General features: G+C 41.1%; 1 protein-coding gene across 2 annotated transcripts in view; it reads right to left on the reverse strand.

Annotated features, from left to right (window-relative positions):
* Positions 1 to 22838, reverse strand: part of LOC146566719 (partitioning defective 3 homolog) — a 357883-nt gene that overhangs the window by 232889 nt on the left and 102156 nt on the right. For both annotated transcript variants that reach the window (XM_085286313.1, XM_085286312.1), the window contains exon 3: positions 19315 to 19489. In XM_085286313.1, the coding sequence (XP_085142439.1) occupies positions 19315 to 19489 (175 nt within the window). The remainder of the gene's footprint in view (positions 1 to 19314; positions 19490 to 22838) is intronic.

Genomic DNA, 22838 nt, shown 5'->3' on the forward strand with positions numbered 1-22838 from the left:
ATACTTAGATGCTAAATGGCATTTATGAAAACAAACCCCCTTTTTTGGCTTTAATGCTAATTGCTCTGTTGACTGCACACTGCGTTTTAAGTCTACACAGTTTTAAGCACAAGTATGTTTATGCTCCGAGACAATCCAGCACATAACAGCAGGGTGCAAGATGCTAGCAGGCAGGGTATACATGGAGCGCCATAACTAAGTGGCTGGCATAGAATACAGAAATATCTGTGCCGAGTGTGGCCTGGAAGGTCCCGAGGTCAAAATGGGAGACGCCCCCAAGGGTGGTCAAGAATGACCAAGCTAACATCCTGTGGGACTTCCAGACAGACAAAATGGTGACGGCTAACGAGTCAGACATAGTAATGGTGGACAAGCAGAGGAAGACGTCCATAGTGACAGCAAAATCAGGAAGAAGGAACAGGAGAAGCTTGAGAAGTATGAAGGGCTCACAGAAGAACTCGAGATGTGTAGGGTGAAGGTAACAGTGATCCCAGTGGTAATCAGAGCACTAGGTGCAGTGACTCCCAAGCTAGGCGAGTGGCTCCAGCAGATCCCAGGAACAACATCTGAGATCTCTGTCCAGAAGAGCGCAGTCCTAGGAACAGCTAAGCTAACTGCACAGGACCCTCAAACTCCGAGGCCTCTGGTAGAGGACACGCACTTGAAGGATAAAGATCAAATATGACAGTTGGATGCAGACTATAATGTGATATTTAGAATCCCCATATAACATTCCCTATATGCTTATGCAGTACAAACAGTGGCAATCTTTTATACAGCTCTATAAAGCATTATTACCAGTTAGACCTTCAAAGTTGATCAGCTTATTGACCTTAAAGGTCAGAGGTCAAATGTGAGCTTACTACCATTCAACATCTACCTAATGTTTAAGGCACAAAAGGTCATCTTTGCAGAGCATTATAACACCGTCCTTCTTTTTCTACTTCTAAAGCTCTTTGAATGGCACATTCTTCCAACTAGCCTAAAATACCATTTCACTTGACTGAGTTGCTTTTACAGGAAAAATATTCCACTGTTCTAGCCGTGCCATTTCTGTGTATTCATGTTATCTTAAGATAAGAGTTCAAGCGTGTGCCCGATTACTCTACAGTGATCATTTTCATCTTTTTTATCTGCGCTGGCACTGAGCGCAGGCCATGATTTGATCAAGTCGATTACTTTGCTGTTTAATAAGGATGTTATCACGTACCCAGAAAGTTCAGAATGCCTCTTGCGCTCAGTGAAAAACTTCATATGTCAATCATATTAGTTTTAGAGTTTGGCACGATGTCTAATCACCCTGCCTGAGCACGAATACTGAGGCAGGGGAGAGCCGTATTCCCTACAGGGCTGCAGAGTCAACCATCCAGTTTTTCCATTCTGAACAAGAAATAGAGAGAGAGTGAGACTGATTCTTCTCTCCTGACAGAAAGACAATACAGACAATTTACTAGAGAGAATGAGAAGAGGATGCCAGCCTTCCTCGAGCCCTCAGAGATGAGGCCTCCAGTAGCAGACACCTAGACACTTCAACAACAATAACACCAAAGACTCTGTGTGTGTGTGTGTGTGTGTGTGTGTGTGTGTGTGTGTGTGTGTGTGTGTGTGTGTGTGTGTGTGTGTGTGTGTGTGTGTGTGTGTGTGTGTGTTAGAGAGAAAGAGAGAGAGAGTGGCGTTTCCCTAGACAATGAAGATCTCAGAGACGAGGGGAGGGGTGGAGTTCACTCCCCAAATCAAACCTGACTCATTTAGGTCGACTCCACTCACACATGGGACCCCTCGACTGCAACAAAACAACTGCATATGCCTGTTTTCCAGAAGGGTAAGCATGCGCAAAATGACACACTTACAGGTCGTGTTTATGATGACGCCGTGTTGATTTTATTCAGGGTCAGGTGATCAAGCTCGAGCTTGATGCCAAACAAGAGATAGTTTGCCAGCTTCGCTACAGATTTTTATGACGAAACTAAATCTGAAAACAAGATTATTAATTTCATAAGGTCGGATTTGTTTTCCCAAAATAAAAAAAGTGCAAAAGCCATGAAAAAAAAAAGTGGGATCGGGGATTCGTCTCTATCCCAGTGTAGACTAGACTCACAGAGACCCCTCCACACTGAGGCCTCTGGGGAGCTGCTAATCAACAAAGCAAACAGCCCTCAGACAGCCCAGAAACAGGACCACGGCAGCACCTTCCGTGTAAACACCATTTTGTGTGTTTCTCTATTATGGCTGGTCCACAAGAACAGGCTCCTGAAGAGAAGGGGCCATAAATCTCACTCAGGCTGATATGTGGCTAAGTCACTCATGATTAAAAACACTGCTCTGAAAATGTCACGAGCCAGGAGTAGCAAAATGACCAAAGCTATCAACCCTGCGTGAGATTCTAGGATTCAGAATGGTCGGTCAAACGAATTTGGACTTTGACAGGAAATATTAAAGAAGCAGCTGCTGCTGAAATAAACAAAGACTTCTTGCTAATCAAAGCCGCTTCTTGCCTATGAGATGTCAATTCAGTGTTGGAGATTACCTGATTAGCTTGCTTTAAAAAGCTACACAGCTAAACAGTCTTATTAATCTGCTCCTCGATGTAGGATGCGTGCACTTCAAGAGGCTTTTGGCTAGCACAGTGCATTCACCACGAGTAGCTGCAAAGAAAACTTGGCTGGCTTTGAGCTTTAATGAGTCTGTCTTCATATCACAAACACATACCAGCAAGATTTCTAATCTAACATTTTCTCCCTGTAAGCGCAAGTAATAGCAGTAATATATTAGGCTGATCTTAAACATTTGCAAACATGCACTCTTTGCTAATTCCAAACAAAGTTGTTATGGTACTCTGTTTATTGTCATCTATAAAACAACAGCTGTAAAGAGAAAAAAAATCCCTTCCTTCACTTTAGCGCTACAGTTAGCGAATTAGCAAATAGTGTGCAAGAGAAGGAAAACAGTCTAAGGATTTTAAGAAGCGCACGCTTGTCCTTTTATTGCATGAAAGGACAAGCTTGGATATTGAAATGCAAACTGTGTTCAGGACAGAAACAAAGCTATGCTGCTAACTCAACATCTGAAAACATCTAGACAGACAACATGCTAACAGAGAGCTAGCCAAGAACCCAGAATGATGATAAACCTATGGGTACACTGGACCATGTCGCGTTGTCGGTTTTGTGTTGATATTGTAAAAACTAAAAGAAACATTGCAAGCATGTCTTCATTTGGATACAGATTTATGTTGGTGAGTGGAACTATAGGATTACGATTAAGGTTAACTGGTAATTATGTTACATTGCATTTTAGGACTATTTACAGAGTAAGGAAAAAGTAAAGTAACAAGTAGTGCCACGAGTCACTTTCTTCAGCAAATAATTAAGCAACGTACTACATTACTTTTAAGAAAAGTAACCATTAATGTGTAATACTTTACTATTTTGCTGCAGATTAAAAATGCCCAAGGCAAAGCGGTCAAAAGTCTGGCTGTACTTCACAGCAAAAGATGCAAACTCAGCAGCCTGCAACAAGTGCTTTAAGGTGATACTGTGCAAAGGAGGTAACACCTCGAATCTGATGAAACACCTGGCGACGCATAGCGTTTTTTTAAAAGCCGAGAAATGCACCGTATTTGATAGCTTGCTGCGAGACCTCACACCGAGCACATCTACTGCGGGTGTGGTGCCTGTTATCGGTCCCGGAGTTAGCAACATCCCCCAAAAACCCGAAGAGGAGAGTCCTGGCCCCTAGCCCTGCCAGTGTAGCAGAAATGATGACGGATGATGATGGCAGCAGCAGCCATTCTTCTCTGCGTGAGTAGCTTAATGTTGTTCGTGTGTAATTTACGCTGAGTAGGCTAACCACGTTATTAAATTAATGCACGTAAGGTGAACTAGCAAACACCGTTGTGTTTGATGGCAGATACTCCCTTCACCCTGGCCAAAAAGGCTAAAATGACCAAAGAAAAAGTAGAAAACAGCTAAACATGAGAGGTTTTTGGACAAAGTTTGTTTTTTCCATTGTTTAAGCACTGCTTCCAGCCAAGAGTGATACCATAAATCCCCTATAGCTGCAGAAAAGGCTAACATTGTTATCTTTTTACAAAAAAACAGCTAAACATGAGAGGTTTTTGGACAAAGTTTGTGTTCTTCATTCTTAAAGCACCGGTTCGAGCACCGTTTAAGCATTAACCGTTTCAAAAGTACCGGTTTGGTACTGGTATCGGATAAAACCTAAACGATACCCATCCCTACTGGTGAGAATAGCATGCTTATGCTGGCTTCAATGGGAACATTGTTATTGCATCTCAGTGCTGTGTGCAGAATCACGGAGCATCTCATCATGAATATTAGCTAACTTCTGGGACATTTTTCAACAGCAGAGACAAGACCATTACTGATAGCACATCAGACTCTACACCTTATTTCCACAGTGAGCAACTGTGTCTCTTCAGTGTCATTTTAATGGCACAAAGGATTTTCCTTTCATATCTCTAAGCAAGCTTAAATTGTCACAAATTTAATTGTCACAGCCACTGTGTGAGCCAAAATTGGAGGCTGATGAGTGAGTGAATGAATTTCAGTTTCTGGCAGGTCAGACAGCCTTTAAAGCATGGAGCTCATTCCACCGCAGTTTCCAGACAGCACGTACACAAAATCCATATCGCAAACATTTCAGCAGTGAGAATATCTTCTTCCTCTGCTCTGAACAAAAACAAAACCAAAAAAAAAAACCCACCCTCACTCCAGCTGCTCTCTGCAGAACAGATGACAAACTTCCACCAGACTCACCAACTATTTCTGGATCCTTTAATGATCCTTTCCTTTTATTGGGTATACAAAAAAGTTATCTGCTGTGGGACATGAGACGAGGAGGTATGGGGGCTGAGTAAATATGAGGTCCAATGGATAGACTGCCTAATTGGAGCTGCCGAGCACATGTGCTAATCTTAATGAAGCACACATATAACAACATATATGAAGTCAGTGAAGTCAAAACTCGCTCCATAATGCAGAGCAGAGCACAACAAGACAAAAAACAGGAAAGCTTCTTACAAACTCAGCAGTGCTCTGCAGTATAGGAAGAACTTCTAATACTTTTTTTTTTAGAAAAAGTGAACATGAGATGCTTGGAAACAGATGGTATTGTGATGTGCACAGTCTATGTTTTAGCAAAGCATCGCTCTGATCAGTCACACGGGTTTATAAAAGCACATGAGGATTTCATAGAAATTCGAGGCAGGCGGTTGTTTAGAAAAAATAAATTCTTCTGGGTAGATACTGTTTTACACTCAGTACAAATAACACATGTAATTGAGCAACCGGGTGGCATAGTCATTACACAGGCTTTCCTTTAGTTTCACTGATAACGCAAATAAAGATATTATCGCACAAACATATCGAGGTTTTTGTAAGAATTGCACGCACGTAACAGTGTGGCTGTAACATTAAGGTAGAGTTGCGCTGAAATGTCAATAAATCTTTGCTTAAGTCACTCTATACAGCTTGTTACATCACAAACCGAGGGATGGATTTCACAGGGAATTAGCCCAAATTTGATACGGAGCAAAAATAATATTGCTTTACATCTCAGGAAAGAGGTATCATTATAGGTCCAAAGTTTAGAGTGCTCGCAGCAGTGGGACATTTTGACCCCTCAGTAAGGTGTTCAGAATGATGAAATATGCAAGTAACATTGGAGCAATTGCAACAGCACTTGAAGTTCTAAAGTCGTGATCATGCGCTGAGAAGCGTGAACTTTTTCGCCAGAGTGTCTTTTTTCACAGTTGTCCGGGCAGACGGATTTCCATTTGAGAAACTTTTGAAGAAAGTAGAGGGCACACTCCATCACGCCAAGATGAAAGTTTGCTTACTTTTTTTCATTTCTTGACAAATTTAGATTCTGTCCTTTGAACTTGAACCGCCAACAAGAGGACCGTGGTCCACTATGATCTCAGTGCCACATCTAAAGTGAACTCTCATCATTGTGCAATTTAAGTGTTCTTAGTACTTTTTCAGCTCATCAAACACTTGGAAACAGAGCTTTTTTTCCTCGTGTTTCCTTATTAGGAGCTGCACAAAGCTGGCAGGCCGGGGGTATAAGGGGAGAAAACAAATCAGCAGAGGCACGGAAGATACCTTAATTACCATTTTCTCATTAAGTTAATAGAAAACCGAATCAAAACAACATTACATTTCTCCAAAACTAAATGCAAATGAAAAAAAGATTGAAAATATGTAAAGTGAAACAAAACGCACAAGCTTCATGTCTGTAACATTTACAGCAAACGTGAATCTTCGGACAGATCAGTTCTTTTGAAATAAGATCCCAAACTTAGGTGCAAACCACAGACTGACCCTGTTGCATTTATATTTCTGGGAGTTCTTTTGTCCAGACACAAAATATCTTTTTGCACAGAATTTAAATCGAGTGTTCAGATTGATTTACTATCATTTACACATGCAATATTAATAATAGCCTTCACATTTAATGCCAAAAAAGCATGTCTTAGATTTTATGCTTGATATTGAAATGAACCAGCTGTGCCTGCAACTACTGTAAATCACATGTAAAACTAGCCACACCTGTGAGTGTTTTGTGGGGATTGCGCTCATCCTTCATGTATCTCATTTTTAAAAACATCTGAAACGGTGACAAGATGGAGGCGCTTCTATTACTCACAAGGAAAAGGTTATTTATCTGAACTGCTGAAGAAGGTACAAGCTTGACCACATGGCAGCTGTAACTCTGTTGACATTTGAAGTGTGACTCATGTCACCACCCTGTCCCGAAAAGAGAGGGTGCCCAGATTGAAACTAGGGAACCTCTTGATCTGCAGTCAACTGCTTTGCCCCTGAGCTACACCCCCTGAGATTAACCCAAGGTTGTACTACAGACATGCTGTGAGTCAGCTAGTTGTGGGTTTCATCTCCGCTACTTGACTAAATAGCACACGACAAAAACAATTTGGGCCGGCAGGCTTTAGGAAGTGGGCAGGAAATTCAAGCCCTTCATGTCAACCTGCATATGCTCTGCTGGAACAAGACACTAGAAACCAAATGAGTTCCAGGATTTTTTTTTCCTATGCTCAACATGTGTAGATGTTTCAAAGGAGACAGGATTTTTCCTACACAGCTGAAAAAACTATACGTTTTAACTATCTGCTGTCTCCTATGCAAAAATGAAGAGACTTTAAAGGTTACTTGGTTTATTTAATAGAAAAAAAAAGAATGTTGTACTCATGAACATACATTGATTAGTTTGTAATTATAAACAAATTAATACATCATAAACATAATCCATTAAAAATACATGGGTATAGCCATCAATTCAATATTATTATTAGTCACAATTACTTAAAGTCAGCAGATTGAACACATGATTCTTCCATCTACGTACAGCTGGTGTGTTGGCTGAACAGCAAAAGCTTGTTATATGCTAACATTATGTCATCTAATGCAGTGTTTCCCAACCACTGTGAAATGATCAGGTGTGCCGTGGAAGATTATCTGGCTCCACCTGATTAGTACTCCAAGCGATCGCCGTGGGTAACGGGCAGAACAATTACATTCTCTTCCCCTAGAGGGCAGTGCAACTAACTGCTCTAAGTAAATGGGTTCCCAACTGCTAGTAAAACAGAAGAAGAAATTACATAATAGTCATGCTGTGAGACGACACAGCACATAATAGCAATAGATAAATATTTGAAAAGAAAAAAATGGTATTCAATCTGACCTGGGTCCTGGAGAAAGTTCTGACTCAGATGAAGGTCCTAGCAAGAGTAGTGGTCAAAGAAAGCAAAAAGGCATACTGGGGACAAACCGAGTCAATTCCACTATACCTGGTGCCGTTGAAAAATGATCAATATGCTTCCTGTGAGATTTTTGTTGGTGGTGTGCCGTGTGACTTTTCTAATGTGAAATATGTACCATGGCTTCAAAAGGTTGGGAAACACTCATCTAATGTTGGCTTGAGTGTCCTAAAAAATCCCACTTGCCCCCCCAAATAGGTTCATATGATGTGAGAATGTCATCAGAGTCTATTCACCAAGTATCTGAGTCCAAAAATGTTCCACTTCAAAGAAAATTTCAATTACACTGGCTAACAGCAGCTAATAAAAATAGCCCCGCTTACCAATACAAAAGTTCAGCATATCCTCAAAAACTCACCTCAGAATTTCCTCTCAATGGACAGAAGTGATCTTCACTAACTCATCAGCTCATTTAAGACTCATTTCATAAAGTTTTACAGCCCAGCTGTAGCCTGTCAGGTAACAATCACTACAGATGAACGACCATCGCAGCTAGAATTATGTACTTGAATTGGGCGGAGTAAGAAAACAGAATTCAGTTGACTGAATCTGCAATGTACAGACACTTAGTTGTGAGATTTTAAACAATGTACCTTTAATAATTCACAGTTCAAGTCTATAACATAAGAGAGGAAGCAGCTGCATTCTTGTATGCAAACATTCCCGACCATGAATTCTTTTGGAAATATCAGCATGTGGTTTCTTAACAGCTGAATGGACCGCACAGGGAGTCTGCGCCATGGGTAGCTGCTGCACATTCTCAAATGAACTTGACCGTAATATTTAAATGGCTTCAAAATGAAACCACGGGTATGCACAAATGTTCTGCTTTGATCAGAGTCGTGAACGTGAGCCAAGGAGATGGGAAGGTGGCAGAGGAGTATTCTGGGAAACGGGAGGACAGCGAGCATTGAGCGGCTGAACTCTGGATCCCTGTCCCACAAGCAGGCTAGGACCCGGAAAACTTCACACAACATCTTTCTATTGTGCCACACTCTAGCTGGAGTGAGTTTTACTGCACTGTGTGTTATTTAGCCTCTATTTCTGTGAGACGGGGTATGCGGCAAGAAAAGAAGAAAAAAAATTCTGCACTTTCAATTTATCCAGCACAGCCTCATGGTGAGATCATTTCAGCTGCTATCAGCTGAAATTAACTTGCCCTATTTTCCAAGAGTGATACATTCTCTGTATTTGAAAAAAGATTTGTCCGTGACAGACGTGCTCTTAAAAACTGACACAAAGTGACTCGTTAGAATCAAAGTTTAATATCTGTGGGTGTGCGTCTGCTCGCTTGTCGTGGCGTTAACCTGCAAAACAATTATTCCGTCCCGCGCTGAAGCACACATCAACGATCTCGTGTCACACATTAGCATGTGTTCATGAATGTCTGTCTGCATGAGATGTGTGTAAACATGTATGTTTTCTTTCCACCCACATGTGGCTACACATGCATGTAAATGCTTCCCTGGTGTGCGATTTGAAGCGGACACATTTCACAGGTGACCTCCCTGCGGAAGACAATGAAACAGAAAGGGATGGGAGGCTCTTAGAAAAGGGCTAATGAGCTGGGTGGAGGAGCTGTGGGGAGGTCCGCTGGGACGAAGAGCCGGGAGACAAAGGGATGCTAAACACCCCATAACCCTTTAGTGACTTAGTGAGTCAGAGGAGCAGGAGGTATTGCTCTTGGCCATCTGTGACCCTTTTTTAACATACAGCACAGACACAATGTAAATGAAGCCCACAGGTTCTCACTGACTAACGAACAAAACAGTTTTTTTCCTGTGTGTCATTTTGTATTTGTAGTTAAAGCAATTCTTTGAAATGTTTTGAATATGAAAAGAAATGAAAGCTCAAGTAATTATGCTAATTATTCTGAAGTATAATCATTATAATTACCATGCAGTGATGTTCTTGGATTAGGACTAAAAATATAGTTTTTTCTTTTTAATTTGCTTTCTTTGTTTAAATGTTCCATCCATTTATATTCTTCACACGTCACAGGGGGCTGGAGCCTATTCCAGCTGCCATCGGGCGAGAGGTGGGGTACACCCTGGCCAATCTATTGCAGGGCTAACAATGAGAAACAGGCAATCATTCACCCTTATCTGCAATTTAAAATCATCCATTAACCTAACCCTACTAACTGCATGTATTTGAACCGTGGGAGGAAGCCAGAGTACCCACAGAGAACCCACGCACACCCGGCCAGACACTGGATTCAAACCCAGGATCTTCTTGCTACTCATCGCTCCACCGCATTTAAAGGCTCCACATTTTTGTACTGATAAAGAGAAACACTGCAAGTTTACCACCACATATAAGAAGAGGATGTGTAATAATGAGCTCCATGTTTCGTTGTGTTTCAATGGAATCTGAAAGACGTTAAAAAATCTGTTTCTCATATACAGCTGAGCCAGGAAACTGAAGTAAGATGCTCGCGGTTATTCTCCTTAGAGTAAGAATGAGAACTGAGCTGAAGAATCTGGAAGCAAAAAGAAGAGATCTGTTTTAATTAATGGCACAGAGGCTAACTACTGAAGACCTAAACCTCTGGTTTGGTTTATTGAATTATTTTGATCATTTAAAAAATGGGATTGTAACTTGGCAACAGAAGCCATCCCAGTGGTCAAAAAGTAAGGGGGAAAAACAGATGTTCCGAACACAGTGCCTTTGTCTTGGGTGAAATCAATCACAGGTTTTTCTTAAAACTCCAGAAATATGTCCGCGTTCAAAAAACAGAAAAAAACAAACTGCATACTGAGCCTGCACGAAGATGCCATATTTCAGCTACAACAGGCAGAAACGAGACTGCTGAATGTCCTTCTGGTGCTGAGATGACCCCGAGGTCAGCGCAAACAAACAAACAAACTCCCTCCTCTTGCTGTCTGTCATGAGGTTATGGCCATTTACTGTTTTATCCATTTTTGCATGTCACAAAGTGTAAATGACTTGCTCGGTGAAGACCTCTGCGTGTCTCTGTTGCTTTAAGTGTGACACAAGTGACCTGCAGGACATCTCTCAGCCCAGCTCAGGAAGCAATAAAGCAGTCAACAAACTCACACACAGACACATCTCCACATGATTCAGCTGTCTTGCTAAGGCTTTACTGGGATCCTAGCAGAAGTAATAATAGGAATCGAACTGGTAGCGCCTTCCCAGCAGTGCTGAGTGGAGACTTTTACCACTCTGAGCACTTCACACTTCATTACCAAAACACTGTCTTCCCCATTTAGCGTTGCAATAATTGTTGTAATAATTAGCCATAATAAGCTCTGGATGATATTAGAAACATATGAGCATTTTTATGACTATATTCTCAGCGACTGTGAAACAGAACGCTCACTCCTCAGCAGTTTAAAGACCCACCTTGGGCGCTCCATCGCTCTCCCTCTCCACACTGCGAGCGTGAGTATGATTAAGAGTTGACATAACTAATAGCCTCTCCACTAACGCAGGTAGGGAGAGGCAGTTCAGAGTCTCCTAAGGACCAACGGGCTTAAAAGTGCTTTCAGCTTGCTAATGATGAGCTTGCTATCCCAACATCCTCTCCGCTGAGTGTGTACTCAGCTCGGAATCTACGCTGAGAGGTGTTATGCACAGCTGGAGTGGACCGCCGCCAAAGCAAGGTTGAGTAGATCTATGATAGGTGATGCAGACACAAACATACATTTGCATGCAAAGCCCGGAAGTCGGGGAAAAAAATCCAAAAATATTTGCTTATTTTTGTACTTAATAAAAAAAAAATTGTCATTCTTATTTAGGGTTCTCAGACTTGCTATCAAGTGTTTTTGTCAGTGCTGGTCTTCATAGATCTACTTGGCAGCATGAACTTAGAAAAATGATTATATTACCACATCTTACATCCCATCAATAAATGCTTTTCCTTTGCAGGAATTTGGGGAATTAATACAGATAACTCGATTGTAACACTGGTGATTTCCTCAAACAGACATTTGTAAAGCAGGGGCTGGACAACAAGAATATAGCTCTGGCTGTATTAATGTTTTGTTGAATCAGAGCTGAATAAATGTTGTTCTTGTTCAGTGTTAGTGGAGAGGATAAGCCTGTCATGACAAATGTCAAGATGATGGATCATGTTATAGCACTGCAGAGGATGAGAGAGAAACAGAGAGCCTTAAAAAAGGCTATTTCACCACCTCTTCCAGGAGTAATATATAAAAGAGAGAAAAAAAGAAACAAACAGAAAATTCGAGCTCTCCGGATGAGAAATTATGGGTTGTTTCTTAACAATTTCATTGCCTGTAATGATAAAATTCAGTGAGGGATTGACTGTGTTTCTTACATTTATTATTCCCCACAGTTTCCTTTGAGCAGAAACCAGCTACAGAACTAAGTGCTGGAGAGGGATATAAGCACTTTCTTTTGTTGCTATAACACCTTGTAGCCCATTTTCTTGTAGCCCTCATCTAATTACATTACCCAGATGCCCAGCTCATACATCATTAGCTACTCATTTTTTTTCTCCATATGAACAGTCTGTGCACAAAACATCTTTCTCTGCAACACCCACAGGATCAGAAGTTTTCATCTCGCTGCCCTGTCTAATTCCATCTTTGTTATTCAGTAGTTATATGCCTGCTAAATAAGAAACGACTATAGAAGAAGCACTGGTAATATGACACGCAGTCTGAGGTTGGAAGGTGCCTCTCATCATGAGTCACCAAAGCTCGACTGAAATGACAAAGAAGATGATTGCATAATGTGAGTTTGCAATGAAAACCATGCTTATGGATGCCATATGAGCTGCAACTTCAACACAGCTCAAATAATGAATTTAACATTACAGCCACGGGAAAGTATGAAAAATGATGTTTTCCATGTATTTGCAACCTGTATGAACTCTTCTCCCAAAAGCTTCCAAGTATTTCTAATATGCCTTGGGGAGAATATACAGTGAAACTATCTTAAATGATCTAAAAAGTCCTGCTATTATCATCATCATCATGTAGCATGCTATACTTTATTTAGCAAAATCAGTGGCATTATGGGTTTTTTTAAATGCAGGATCAAATGACTTCTATAGACGACAGAACACAGACTTTTGGTTTGGAAGTGTAAACTAGTTGTTATATACACATCCTTCATGTCTCTGTGATGTTGAGTACAATTTAAACCCATTACAGTGAAAAACAAAACAAAAGGGATTTACAAAGGCACATACAAAGAAGCAGAAATCCATTCATTCATACAAATATAGTATGAATGGGTTAGGTTTAATAATTTTCAAGGGACTCTGATTTAAAAGTTAAAGGGTTTTGTTAAAGGAAAATAAACATGACCTGAGTTGGGAGGCGTAGGTGAGCTAGCATGTCGTACTACTGTCCTTGAAGACATTTTCCCTTTTTTTGCCCGTATCTCAAAATACGTTCAATGAAACTAAAATATTTTAAAAAGTTGTCATCAGTCACTACTAAAAAATAGTTTAGATCCTATTTTTGCTCTATGTAAGCTAAAGCTCAAACATTTTCCTCTGCAGGATTGAAATCAGCAGACGAAGATGACGTGAGCTGGGTTAACCACCTGACAGGAGCAGTCAGCTGACGCACACTGCGATTCTTCTGATATCAAAGTCCCAAGATCGCACTGCGTCACCTGCTCACCACTGAGGTGAGAGATTGAAGGTGGCTGTGGTGCGGAGAGAGTTGGAGAGAAAGAAGGCAGATAACAGAGATAAGTATCTGTTCCTCGTATCACACCGAGCTGCACAGGGTCCCAAACTTAAACCTGGTAGTTTATCTATAATGGGCAATCACAGCCTTTGGAATTCACCCAAACCCACTGGGAGGGCCCCCGTGACAGAGGGCGCAGGCCACTTCTTAAGCCTTAAATCTAAGATGGAGATCCAGTGTTTTGTGTCACGGAGTGTCCCCCTCTCTGCTGTGACTTTTACATGGCCTTGGCTGGTGGCAGGGAGCCTCCTCAATGGCAGGCCACTAAGCCAAATTGATTAGATGAAAGCACTCCTCTTTGAAGGTGTCAACCCCCCACCTCCATCCACGAGCAATTTCTCTAATGGCATCCAGGCAACCCTGTCGCTGCAGAGCCTCGAGGACCAAGACGGGCAGAGATTCAAAAGATTCAGCAGAGGAGCGGGTCGGTCGAGGAATGGACAATTTGTCATTACACTGCAAGTCTGACTTGGCAGGGGGGTTGAAAGTTGTAAAGTGGTCAGAATGGAAATGGAAAAGAAAAAGTTATCCATAGATTTTTCACTTTGAGCTGAACAAAAAATAATGCCAGTTTTGTAATGGATCAGTGCAATCACTGTGATCTTTTTGTTAGCCTTTTAAAGCCACTCCGCATCAATGTCAGTGTACTTTTAACCACTGTCAATAACACTTGAGCTTCTCCCATTTCCTGATTGTGTGTCCTAAACAAGTGCTGTGGACTTTCTATAAAAACCTAAAAATAAAAAACACAGTAAAGTCAAGTTCAAGTCAAGGAAGAAACACAAACTGGATGTCCGTGTGTGTGTGTGTGTTCAGATTTCAGCTTCATAGACAATTATCTTAATCTAATTGCAAATTGGAATTGCAATGATCCAAAACAAAACATGCAGACACATGTGGTGTTGAAAGTGATCCGTCCTTGTTGCTCAAGCCCAAACAGCAAAACTGCCTGTTCAGGTAAAAATTCAGTTGCTGTCAGATTAATGCAAAGGAATGCATGTTTCAGTCACACATTTAAGTTTTCCTTGAGTTCCTTAAAGCTGTAGATACACAGCTCATAAAACATCTGCTCTCAATGGGGAAAAACACCATGGTGGACATCTATACTGATGTGGACAGGGTAATGTGTTAGGGACAAATTAATGCCACAAAAAGCCACAAAAGGCTGAATTTAGACACCCAAAAATCAAAGGGAAATACTGATGTGGCAGATATCATCACTGCAACAACTAAAAATGATACTGAGTAGTTTGAATGACCCCTACGTGCTTGCATGCAACATCGAGGCATGCTCCTAATGAGATGGTTTGACCTGCAACCTCGTGAGACGAGCAGAAATGTTTCAGAGGTTTTCCATTGGATTTAGGTCAGGCGAGCTCATGACCAGTAAATGGTATCAATTCTTCCATCCTCCATGAACTGGCTTCAAACCAAGACCCATCTGCTAGTAAAATAGCTCACTTTTATTATCTTTGGCCTTAAAGAGCTATTAAAACACTAGCTCCCAATTTGTAGCAACACTAGCATCACTGAGGAATGTGCGTTTATTCATATGAAACTTTCAAAAATAATTTTAAACATATGTTTAAAACTAAAGCCGACAAACTTCCAGCAACACAAAGTCAGCTCCTGGTTCAAATCACTGAACTGTGGAGTGAAATTCTTTGAGTAACAGAGAACAGAGCATTCAATTTCGAAGCAAGCGCCATTAAGATCCGGTGTTAATTTAAAGTTTCAGACAGTTTCTTACTTCTGAAAGATTCGAATTTAGTGCGAAGTAGAGGCAGAGGCAGCTCCGGCATCCGTATAATTACGGGAAAATTACATTCATTATTGTAATTTACATCTCATCTCCAATCCAATTATTAACAGTTTGACCTGCATGGCACATGTTAGCATGGAAATCTAAAATGGGCTCCCGAGGCGGTGGCAAGAGGAGGGGTGGAGAACGGAAAGTGAAGCGAGAGGTAGAGTTTTGGGACTGCGGGAGATGGAGGAGGGAAAAAAAAACAATCAATATGGCTCTAAAAGATGATGATTTTAAGTAGCCATTATTCTCTGCCTCAGAGCACAGCTGCCAAGGGTGCTGCTGCTACACTTTGATGCCTGATTTGCAATAATGCTGCCAGTAATTCACTCATCTGCATCTCTGGAGGGACCATCAGCTGTCTGTTTATCTCACTGACCATGTACATGCGATGCCAGTCAGCCTGACGCTTAAAACAAGTTTTGAGACAGCAACATATAAAAAGAGTTGATGTGCATTACATACAATCTCCCAGGAACTAATAGGCTGTGTAATACAACCCTGTTTGCAGTTTCTTGGTGAAGCGTCCCCTCACCGCTGCAACAAACAATACATGTCATTTGCTTCACCAACCTGATGACCTCTTTTCTACCATCCTTCTTCATCATCTTGTCATGTTCTCCAAACACTGCTCTTCATAGAAGTAAGGCTCATTACAGGAAACGTTATGTGCAGGAATCAGTTTTTCTGCTTAACCACAATCTAAGATTAGCTATTTATGCAAAAAAACATGCTTTAGAGCATGTTTGCCTTCAGTTAATCCAAAACGCTGCAGCAAGAGTCCTGACAGGGACTAGAAAGAGAGAGCAGATTTCTCCTGTATTAGTTTCTCTTCATTGGCTTCCTGTTAAATCCAGAATTGAATTCAAAATCCTGCTCCTCACATACAAGGTCTTAAATAATCAGGCCCCATCTTATCTTAGTGACCTTGTAGTACCATATCACCCTATTAGAGCACTTCGCTCTCGCTCTGCAGGCCTACTTGTTGTTCCTAGAGTATTTAAAAGTAGAATGGGAGGGAGAGCCTTCAGTTTTCAGGCCCCTCTTCTGTGGAACCAGCTTCCAGTTTGGATTCGGGAGACAGACACTATCTCTACTTTTAAGATTAGGCTTAAAACTTTCCTTTTTGCTAAAGCATATAGTTAGGGCTGGACCAGGTGACCCTGAATCCTCCCTTAGTTATGCTGCAATAGACATAGGCTGCCGGGAGATTCCCATGATGCATTGAGTTTTTCCTTTCCAGTCACCTTTCTCACTCAGTATGTATTAATAGACCTCTCTGCATTGAATCATATCTGTTATTAACCTCTGTCTCTCTTCCACAGCATGTCTTTATCCTGTCTTCCTTCTCTCACCCCAACCAGTCGCAGCAGATGGCCCCGCCCCTCCCTGAGCCTGGTTCTGCTGGAGGTTTCTTCCTGTTCAAAGGGAGTTTTTCCTTCCTACTGTCGTCAAAGTGCTTGCTCATAGGGGGTCATATGATTGTTGGGTTTTTCTCTGTATCGACTGTACAATATGAAGCGCCTTGAGGCGACTGTTGTTGCGATTTGGCGCTATATAAATAAAATTGAATTGAACTGAAAGTTTGCGTAGGCGAAGAAAGCTTTCACAAACTCATCACCGTGACATCCAAATAAGAAAAAGTGTGGCTAGTATCTATGAAAAAAATCAGCAGAAGGTCAAACAGGTCTTCACAGTTTAATTCATTACTTTATGATTCTGTTCAACAATAATATCTAAAAGGTTTTTCCATGAGATAAAGAGGGTAAGAGCTCCGTATCAGATATAGAACAACACTGAGAAAACACTCTGTCTTCTGTGTAATTCACATGCAAGGCTTTGGAGGGCAGAAATAAGGTCCACACCCCACCATCCACCATGAACACTCAATAAAATTACACTGCATAATGACTACACGTTATAGTATAGTTACAGTCAAATTCTATAGTTTGTATCTACTGTAAAGAAACAGAGCAATCTACAACCACTCTGCAACACTGAGAGAGTTTAAATAAAGTTCTAAAATTTTTCTCTTAAAAAAATGTTCAGGAGATAATACTTTTTCAAATGCAGGAACTTTGATGGCTAGGCTACCAACTGTAAGTGCCTCGATGCATTTTCAATCATCCTGAACGCTGCGTTTTCAATCATTATTTGAGATATTAGATGACCTAAAATTACATACAGGTGGCCTGAAATTTTGTCCATTTCTTTTCATATAGTGTTTCCACTGAAAGATTGATATATTACACTGATACTCAAGGTTAATTAAATAAAAATAATCTCTAACTATCTCAGTCAGACATAAAACACGATTAGGCAGAACAGCGATGTCCATCTCAGTCGCTGTATTTAAGATAGCGGTGCAACGTGAGGCTTCCACAAACAGACATCTGCTCCCATTAATTTTTAATGGATTCATTTTAAGTTGTGGGAATGCTTTAGTTTGTTTAAAGATGTAATTACACACTAATCAATGTATATGAATGAGGACAGTAGTCTTTTTTTCTATTAAATAAAATGTAAACAAGTGATACGTTTCACTTTAGTTTTATTGCCATGGATTCACATGATTTAAATTACACTTAATTGAGCAGTTTGATCTGAATGTGCTAATTTTAAGTCGCTCTTTCAACACACAAACAGTGTTTAAAGCTATAAATGAGTTAGGGTAAAATCGTGGTGGTTTGTGTGAAGCTTTTTGACAGCAGGTCAGACAGCATCACACGCACCTGCTTTTTCCACGCTGTGCCTCTGGTTCACTTTCAGACTGCCACCATTCTCACGTCATTTCCATAAATCTTCACATTCTATCAGGTTGGAACGAGCTTTTGTGTCAGAGCAGAAGAGTAAAGTCAACTGTTCATTCATGTGCACGACTGTGTCAGCCGGCGCCTATATGTGCACTTTGGCTTTGAACGTCTTAGATGTCCTTTGAAGTTTAAGACAGCTCCGCATCAAGCTCACTGGTTCCACTTCACAAGATGTGAATATGTGGACACAAGCAACATCTGACTCACCGACTTGAGCATTGCCATTTCCTGATTGTGTGTGCCACGTGTGAGTGCGTGCACGTCCATCTTGCTCTGGCATGTGTGCTTTTGCTCATGCGTGACCAAGTAACCCACTGCGTCTCAGTTCCTTCCGTTGTCTCGGTTTCTACCTGTCTGTCTAACTTAGGGCAATGACATTCCCAGGACACCTTTCGAAGTCTCGACAGACACTCAACTCTGAATAATACACCTGAAGCATGTCAAGTAAATCACACTGTGGTCAGATTGGTGTCAGTTAGAAAAAGTTTACTTTTTTCACATCTGTTTGAGTCAGGATCTCACAGCCCTGTTACAAACAAATTAATAACATTGCTCACATTACTCCAATCCAGAACTGAATGGATGTGTTTTGACAACCTGTGGTCACCTTTATCAACACTGTGTCAGCCAAGGTGATTCAGAACAACAAAGCATAGCATTACCTAAGCAACACAGATTTTTGGGGGCTATAATTTAGTAGCTGAATTTCACACCACAAAATAAGCAGATACCCAAGGAGCTGAATGTAAGCATCAGTGCAGACCACGGTCTGAAATTATTACCTTTTGTTATGCTTGGCTTCCCAAGTAACTTTTAGCTTTCAGACGTCAGCTTTCATGTGCCTGACCTTTAAAGCTTTGCATTTTGAATGTCTGCTAGTGGCATACATTTCCTGCTCGTTCTTACAAAAGCACAGCACAGGCCTCCAGGTACTAGTCACACTGATGATAATTTTTCTCTTCTTTGCATCAGAAGGCTACTTTCTCTTTTTTATACTGTACCACTCAACAATGCCAACTACCTTTTGCTTCAAGGCAGAAAATTGACTTCACGCTTCCAAATATTCCAGTCTACAGCTCAAGAACATTTCACTGGTCAAGTAGACCTGAGAACTGTGCATTTTTTTAAACAGTTATGAATGAATCAAGAATAAAGACAGGTGACAATAACAATTAGTGGTGATGTAAATGTTGATGCTAGACTCACTGGATAGCAGAGCAGATGGGGTGACTTCAATCTCACTACTGGCCTGGTAGGGCTGGAAGGCTGATGCTGAATTCATCTCACTGGCGAAGGGTTCTGGGCTTTGTGTACCTGTGGAACTGGCACTGGTACCGTCGCCTCCATTGTGAGGATCCTGCTCTTCATATATTGCAACCAGCTAGACGGAGAGGAGAAGGAAGTATTTGTATGTTAGCATGTGCTTTGAAGAAAAAAAACGAACAAATAGATGGTGCCAATGGCTTGGTAGATGTGTAGACAGACAGAGAGATAGATGGATAGATGTGGAGATAGATGTATGTCCAGATGGATGTCTAAAATCATGTCTAGATGGCTAGATAGATTGATAGAGGTCTAGATGTTTAGATAGATAGATAGATAGATAGATAGATAGATAGATAGATAGATAGATAGATAGATAGATAGATAGATAGATAGATAGATAGATAGATAGATAGATAGATAGATAGATAGATAGATAGATAGATAGATAGATAGATAGATAGATAGATAGATAGATAGATAGATAGATAGATAGATAGATAGATAGATAGATAGATAGATAGATAGATAGATAGATAGATAGATAGATAGATAGATAGATGCATGTCCAGATAGATAGATTTCTAGATAGATAGATGTCTAATATCTATCTATCTATCTAGATATCAATGTCTAGATAAATAGATGTCTAGATGTCTAAATGTTAAAAGAGTAAATAAAACTGCCAAACTGCCACCATGTGAGCACGCTTTTTATTCAGCTAATCTACTACTTTTGTCCCCATTCACAGATATGCATACACTCACTTTCTCTACAGTTTAATCTTGCAACATCTGCAGTCATGGAGCATGAGGTGCTCAGGGTTGCCAAGTTAGGCTCCCACAGCGAGCAGCTGCTCCATTCTAACATAGGTGATACGTTGCCACATTTCCCAGGCCAGATAGGAAGAACTCCTCATAGCATCCCATAATTATCTGAGTCTAACACACACCACTGATTACTACAGCCAACAAAGAGCAAGAAAAAGACCTCATTTAGGTTAAAGTAAAAAAGACAATCAGCTGGAAAAAAAAATCAGACTGGCCATTGCCAACTCACCACATCTGTCAAAGCTTTACTTAATACTCGTGGACTGAGAGGGATGCACAAGGAGAGAGAGATGAAAGAGATGAAAGATCCCCAAAATGCTGCACAAGCTGTAGTCTTGGAGTGAAGGTACCAATGCCAAGTTGCTTTCATTGCCAGCACAACCTGTTAATAAACCTCTCTGAAGGAGATTAACCTCTCAATCCATCGAGACAGAGCAATCAGGCAGCGGCAGAGCGATAGAGATCGTGCAATACAGGAACAATAGCATGTATATTACAGACATAAGATGACTCCCTTTTATGTCTTGTGCTTCCTCCAGGTCTGTGTAATGGAAAGCTGTGAACGTGGAGGGAGCAAACAGCTATTGTGTATCCCATATCGCATTTGTCTGAAGGTAAAAATAGCACAAGCGTTTTTCTGTGTATTTGCTGTTTTTCATCACCTCAAGTGCAGGAAAATCTGCATATAAACAAGTTTAGAAGCCCCTGCTCTTCTTTGTGATTTAATTCATTCATATGCAGAGGATGATGCTCAAGCGTGCATGTGTTTGTGTCTGAATTTATGGCTCTCGGTGAGTATGCCCATGTGGTTTACTGTTGCTGTAATTCACCACACAATTAAAGCAAACTGTTTTGTTTAGGGTATTTTTTTCCCCTTCCCCTCTCTCTGTTTCCTTGCATCCCAATGCCATTCCTGAGACACACTCCATCACCAAAGGATTTCTCCCATTTCGCTCTAATCGTGTTCCATTTCGATGCTGAAATTACATTTCTGAGGTTGTAAGGGTTTATCACAAATTTACTTAGTGCAAAAGAGAGGCAATCAGAAAGGGGGGGAGGAAAGAAAGAGAAAAGGCCTCAATATTACAAATCAGGCAGTTTGAGGAGGTAATATCGTGCAGGTTTGCTCACTGGGAAGTGTGATTATTAAGCAGGCAAGAAAAGCTGCTTTGCTTTGTGTTGAACTGCAAACACAGTTAATAGGCAAAAACGAGGATAAATATTGATCAGTGTGCCATTCCTGCAATCTGAGACTATTTTTAGGGGGGGCTTCTTTGAATGAATTGTTTAAAATTCTGCTCCGCCGGCTCCTTTTTTGAAGTGTTAATGATGAGCAGGCCAGCTATGCGAAGGACCAGAGGCAGCTGTGAACACAAACAAAAGTAGAAGGGCCGTCTCCAGCGGCATTTGCGCCGCCCCAGCGTACAGTATGCGCGACTGCATGACTCATTAGCGACAAAGCAATCAAGCCTCCCATTCATATGTTTCTGGGAGCATTTAGCGATCCAGCAAGCCATCTCCCTGCCAGCTGCCCATTTGAGAGAAGTGGTGAATACTGTTGTTGGTGTTGTGGAGAAGTATGATTCATTTTTAAATACACCCCAAATCCCCCTAATTAGGTCCACTTTGCAGTGACGCAGTCTTTCACCAGACACTCTAGAGAGCACTCTGCTGGTATCAGACACGTACAACTAAACTCATTCACACACTCTCCGTTTCATAATCAAATGGGTCCGCATTTATCCCGCATTCAATATTTATGGGCTCTTGAAAGTGCTCGTTCCTCCCTTCTACCCAAGAAGACATGTAAAGTTCTTTTTCGTACACAAGCTGAGGGCAGAAGCATCAAACTGCTGTAGGTCGTCCAACTTATAAAGCCAAGAAGAAGAAAAAAAGAAAATGCAAGAACTGGCTGATTCCCAAACTAGCAGACACATCTTTTGCTTTTTGCCGTGTCTGTTGTTGAGCTGATCTATTCACTGATACTATGTTCCATTAATTCTTCTATAAGTAGAGTACAGCTTCCTTTAAAAACGGCTTTTTCAACTATCTGACCTCAGACGGATGCAGCTTGCACAGCTATCTGTGTTTAATTTAAGTCTTTAGCAGCGATGGTCATAATACCACAATAAGACGATTGGTTTTTTTTAACTGTACTTTCTGCATTGTGTTTACCTGCAAGGCTGCAACTCTCATTTCTTTTCCAGAAAGGTCAAGAATTGCTTGTAGTCAGCTGTTTGAGCTGTGACCCAAAAAAAAACTACAATCGAAAGGTAGAAAAATGAGCTGGCAAACGGCCTAACCTGAGCTTTTGTTTGACTTACACGGTTATCATCAGTACAAAGTGTCTTTGGAGTACCCAATAAAGAGTCCTCGCCTTCCTCCCGCTGCGCGAGGCCTTTCCAGCGCCACCGTGTCCTCTGTCTGTGCTGTGGAGAATGGGACACACTTGGCCAGAGGGAAAGCTGACGCAATTCTTGCTGTTGACGGGACAGAGCTCAAGCGGCAACACACTGAAAGCCATCACAAAAACGCTTTCCCTCCATCTGGGAATTGGTCACAGCCACTTTAGAACTGAGACGATTTCACTTTTCTTTTTTTTTTATTCTCACACTTTCCCCCCTGTGGCTGCCGTAC

Source organism: Mchenga conophoros, linkage group LG9, assembly GCF_057382185.1.
Source record: "Mchenga conophoros isolate Kocher_MC1m ecotype Shallow Benthic linkage group LG9, M_conophoros_male_GT1.1, whole genome shotgun sequence".
NCBI lineage: Eukaryota > Metazoa > Chordata > Actinopteri > Cichliformes > Cichlidae > Mchenga > Mchenga conophoros.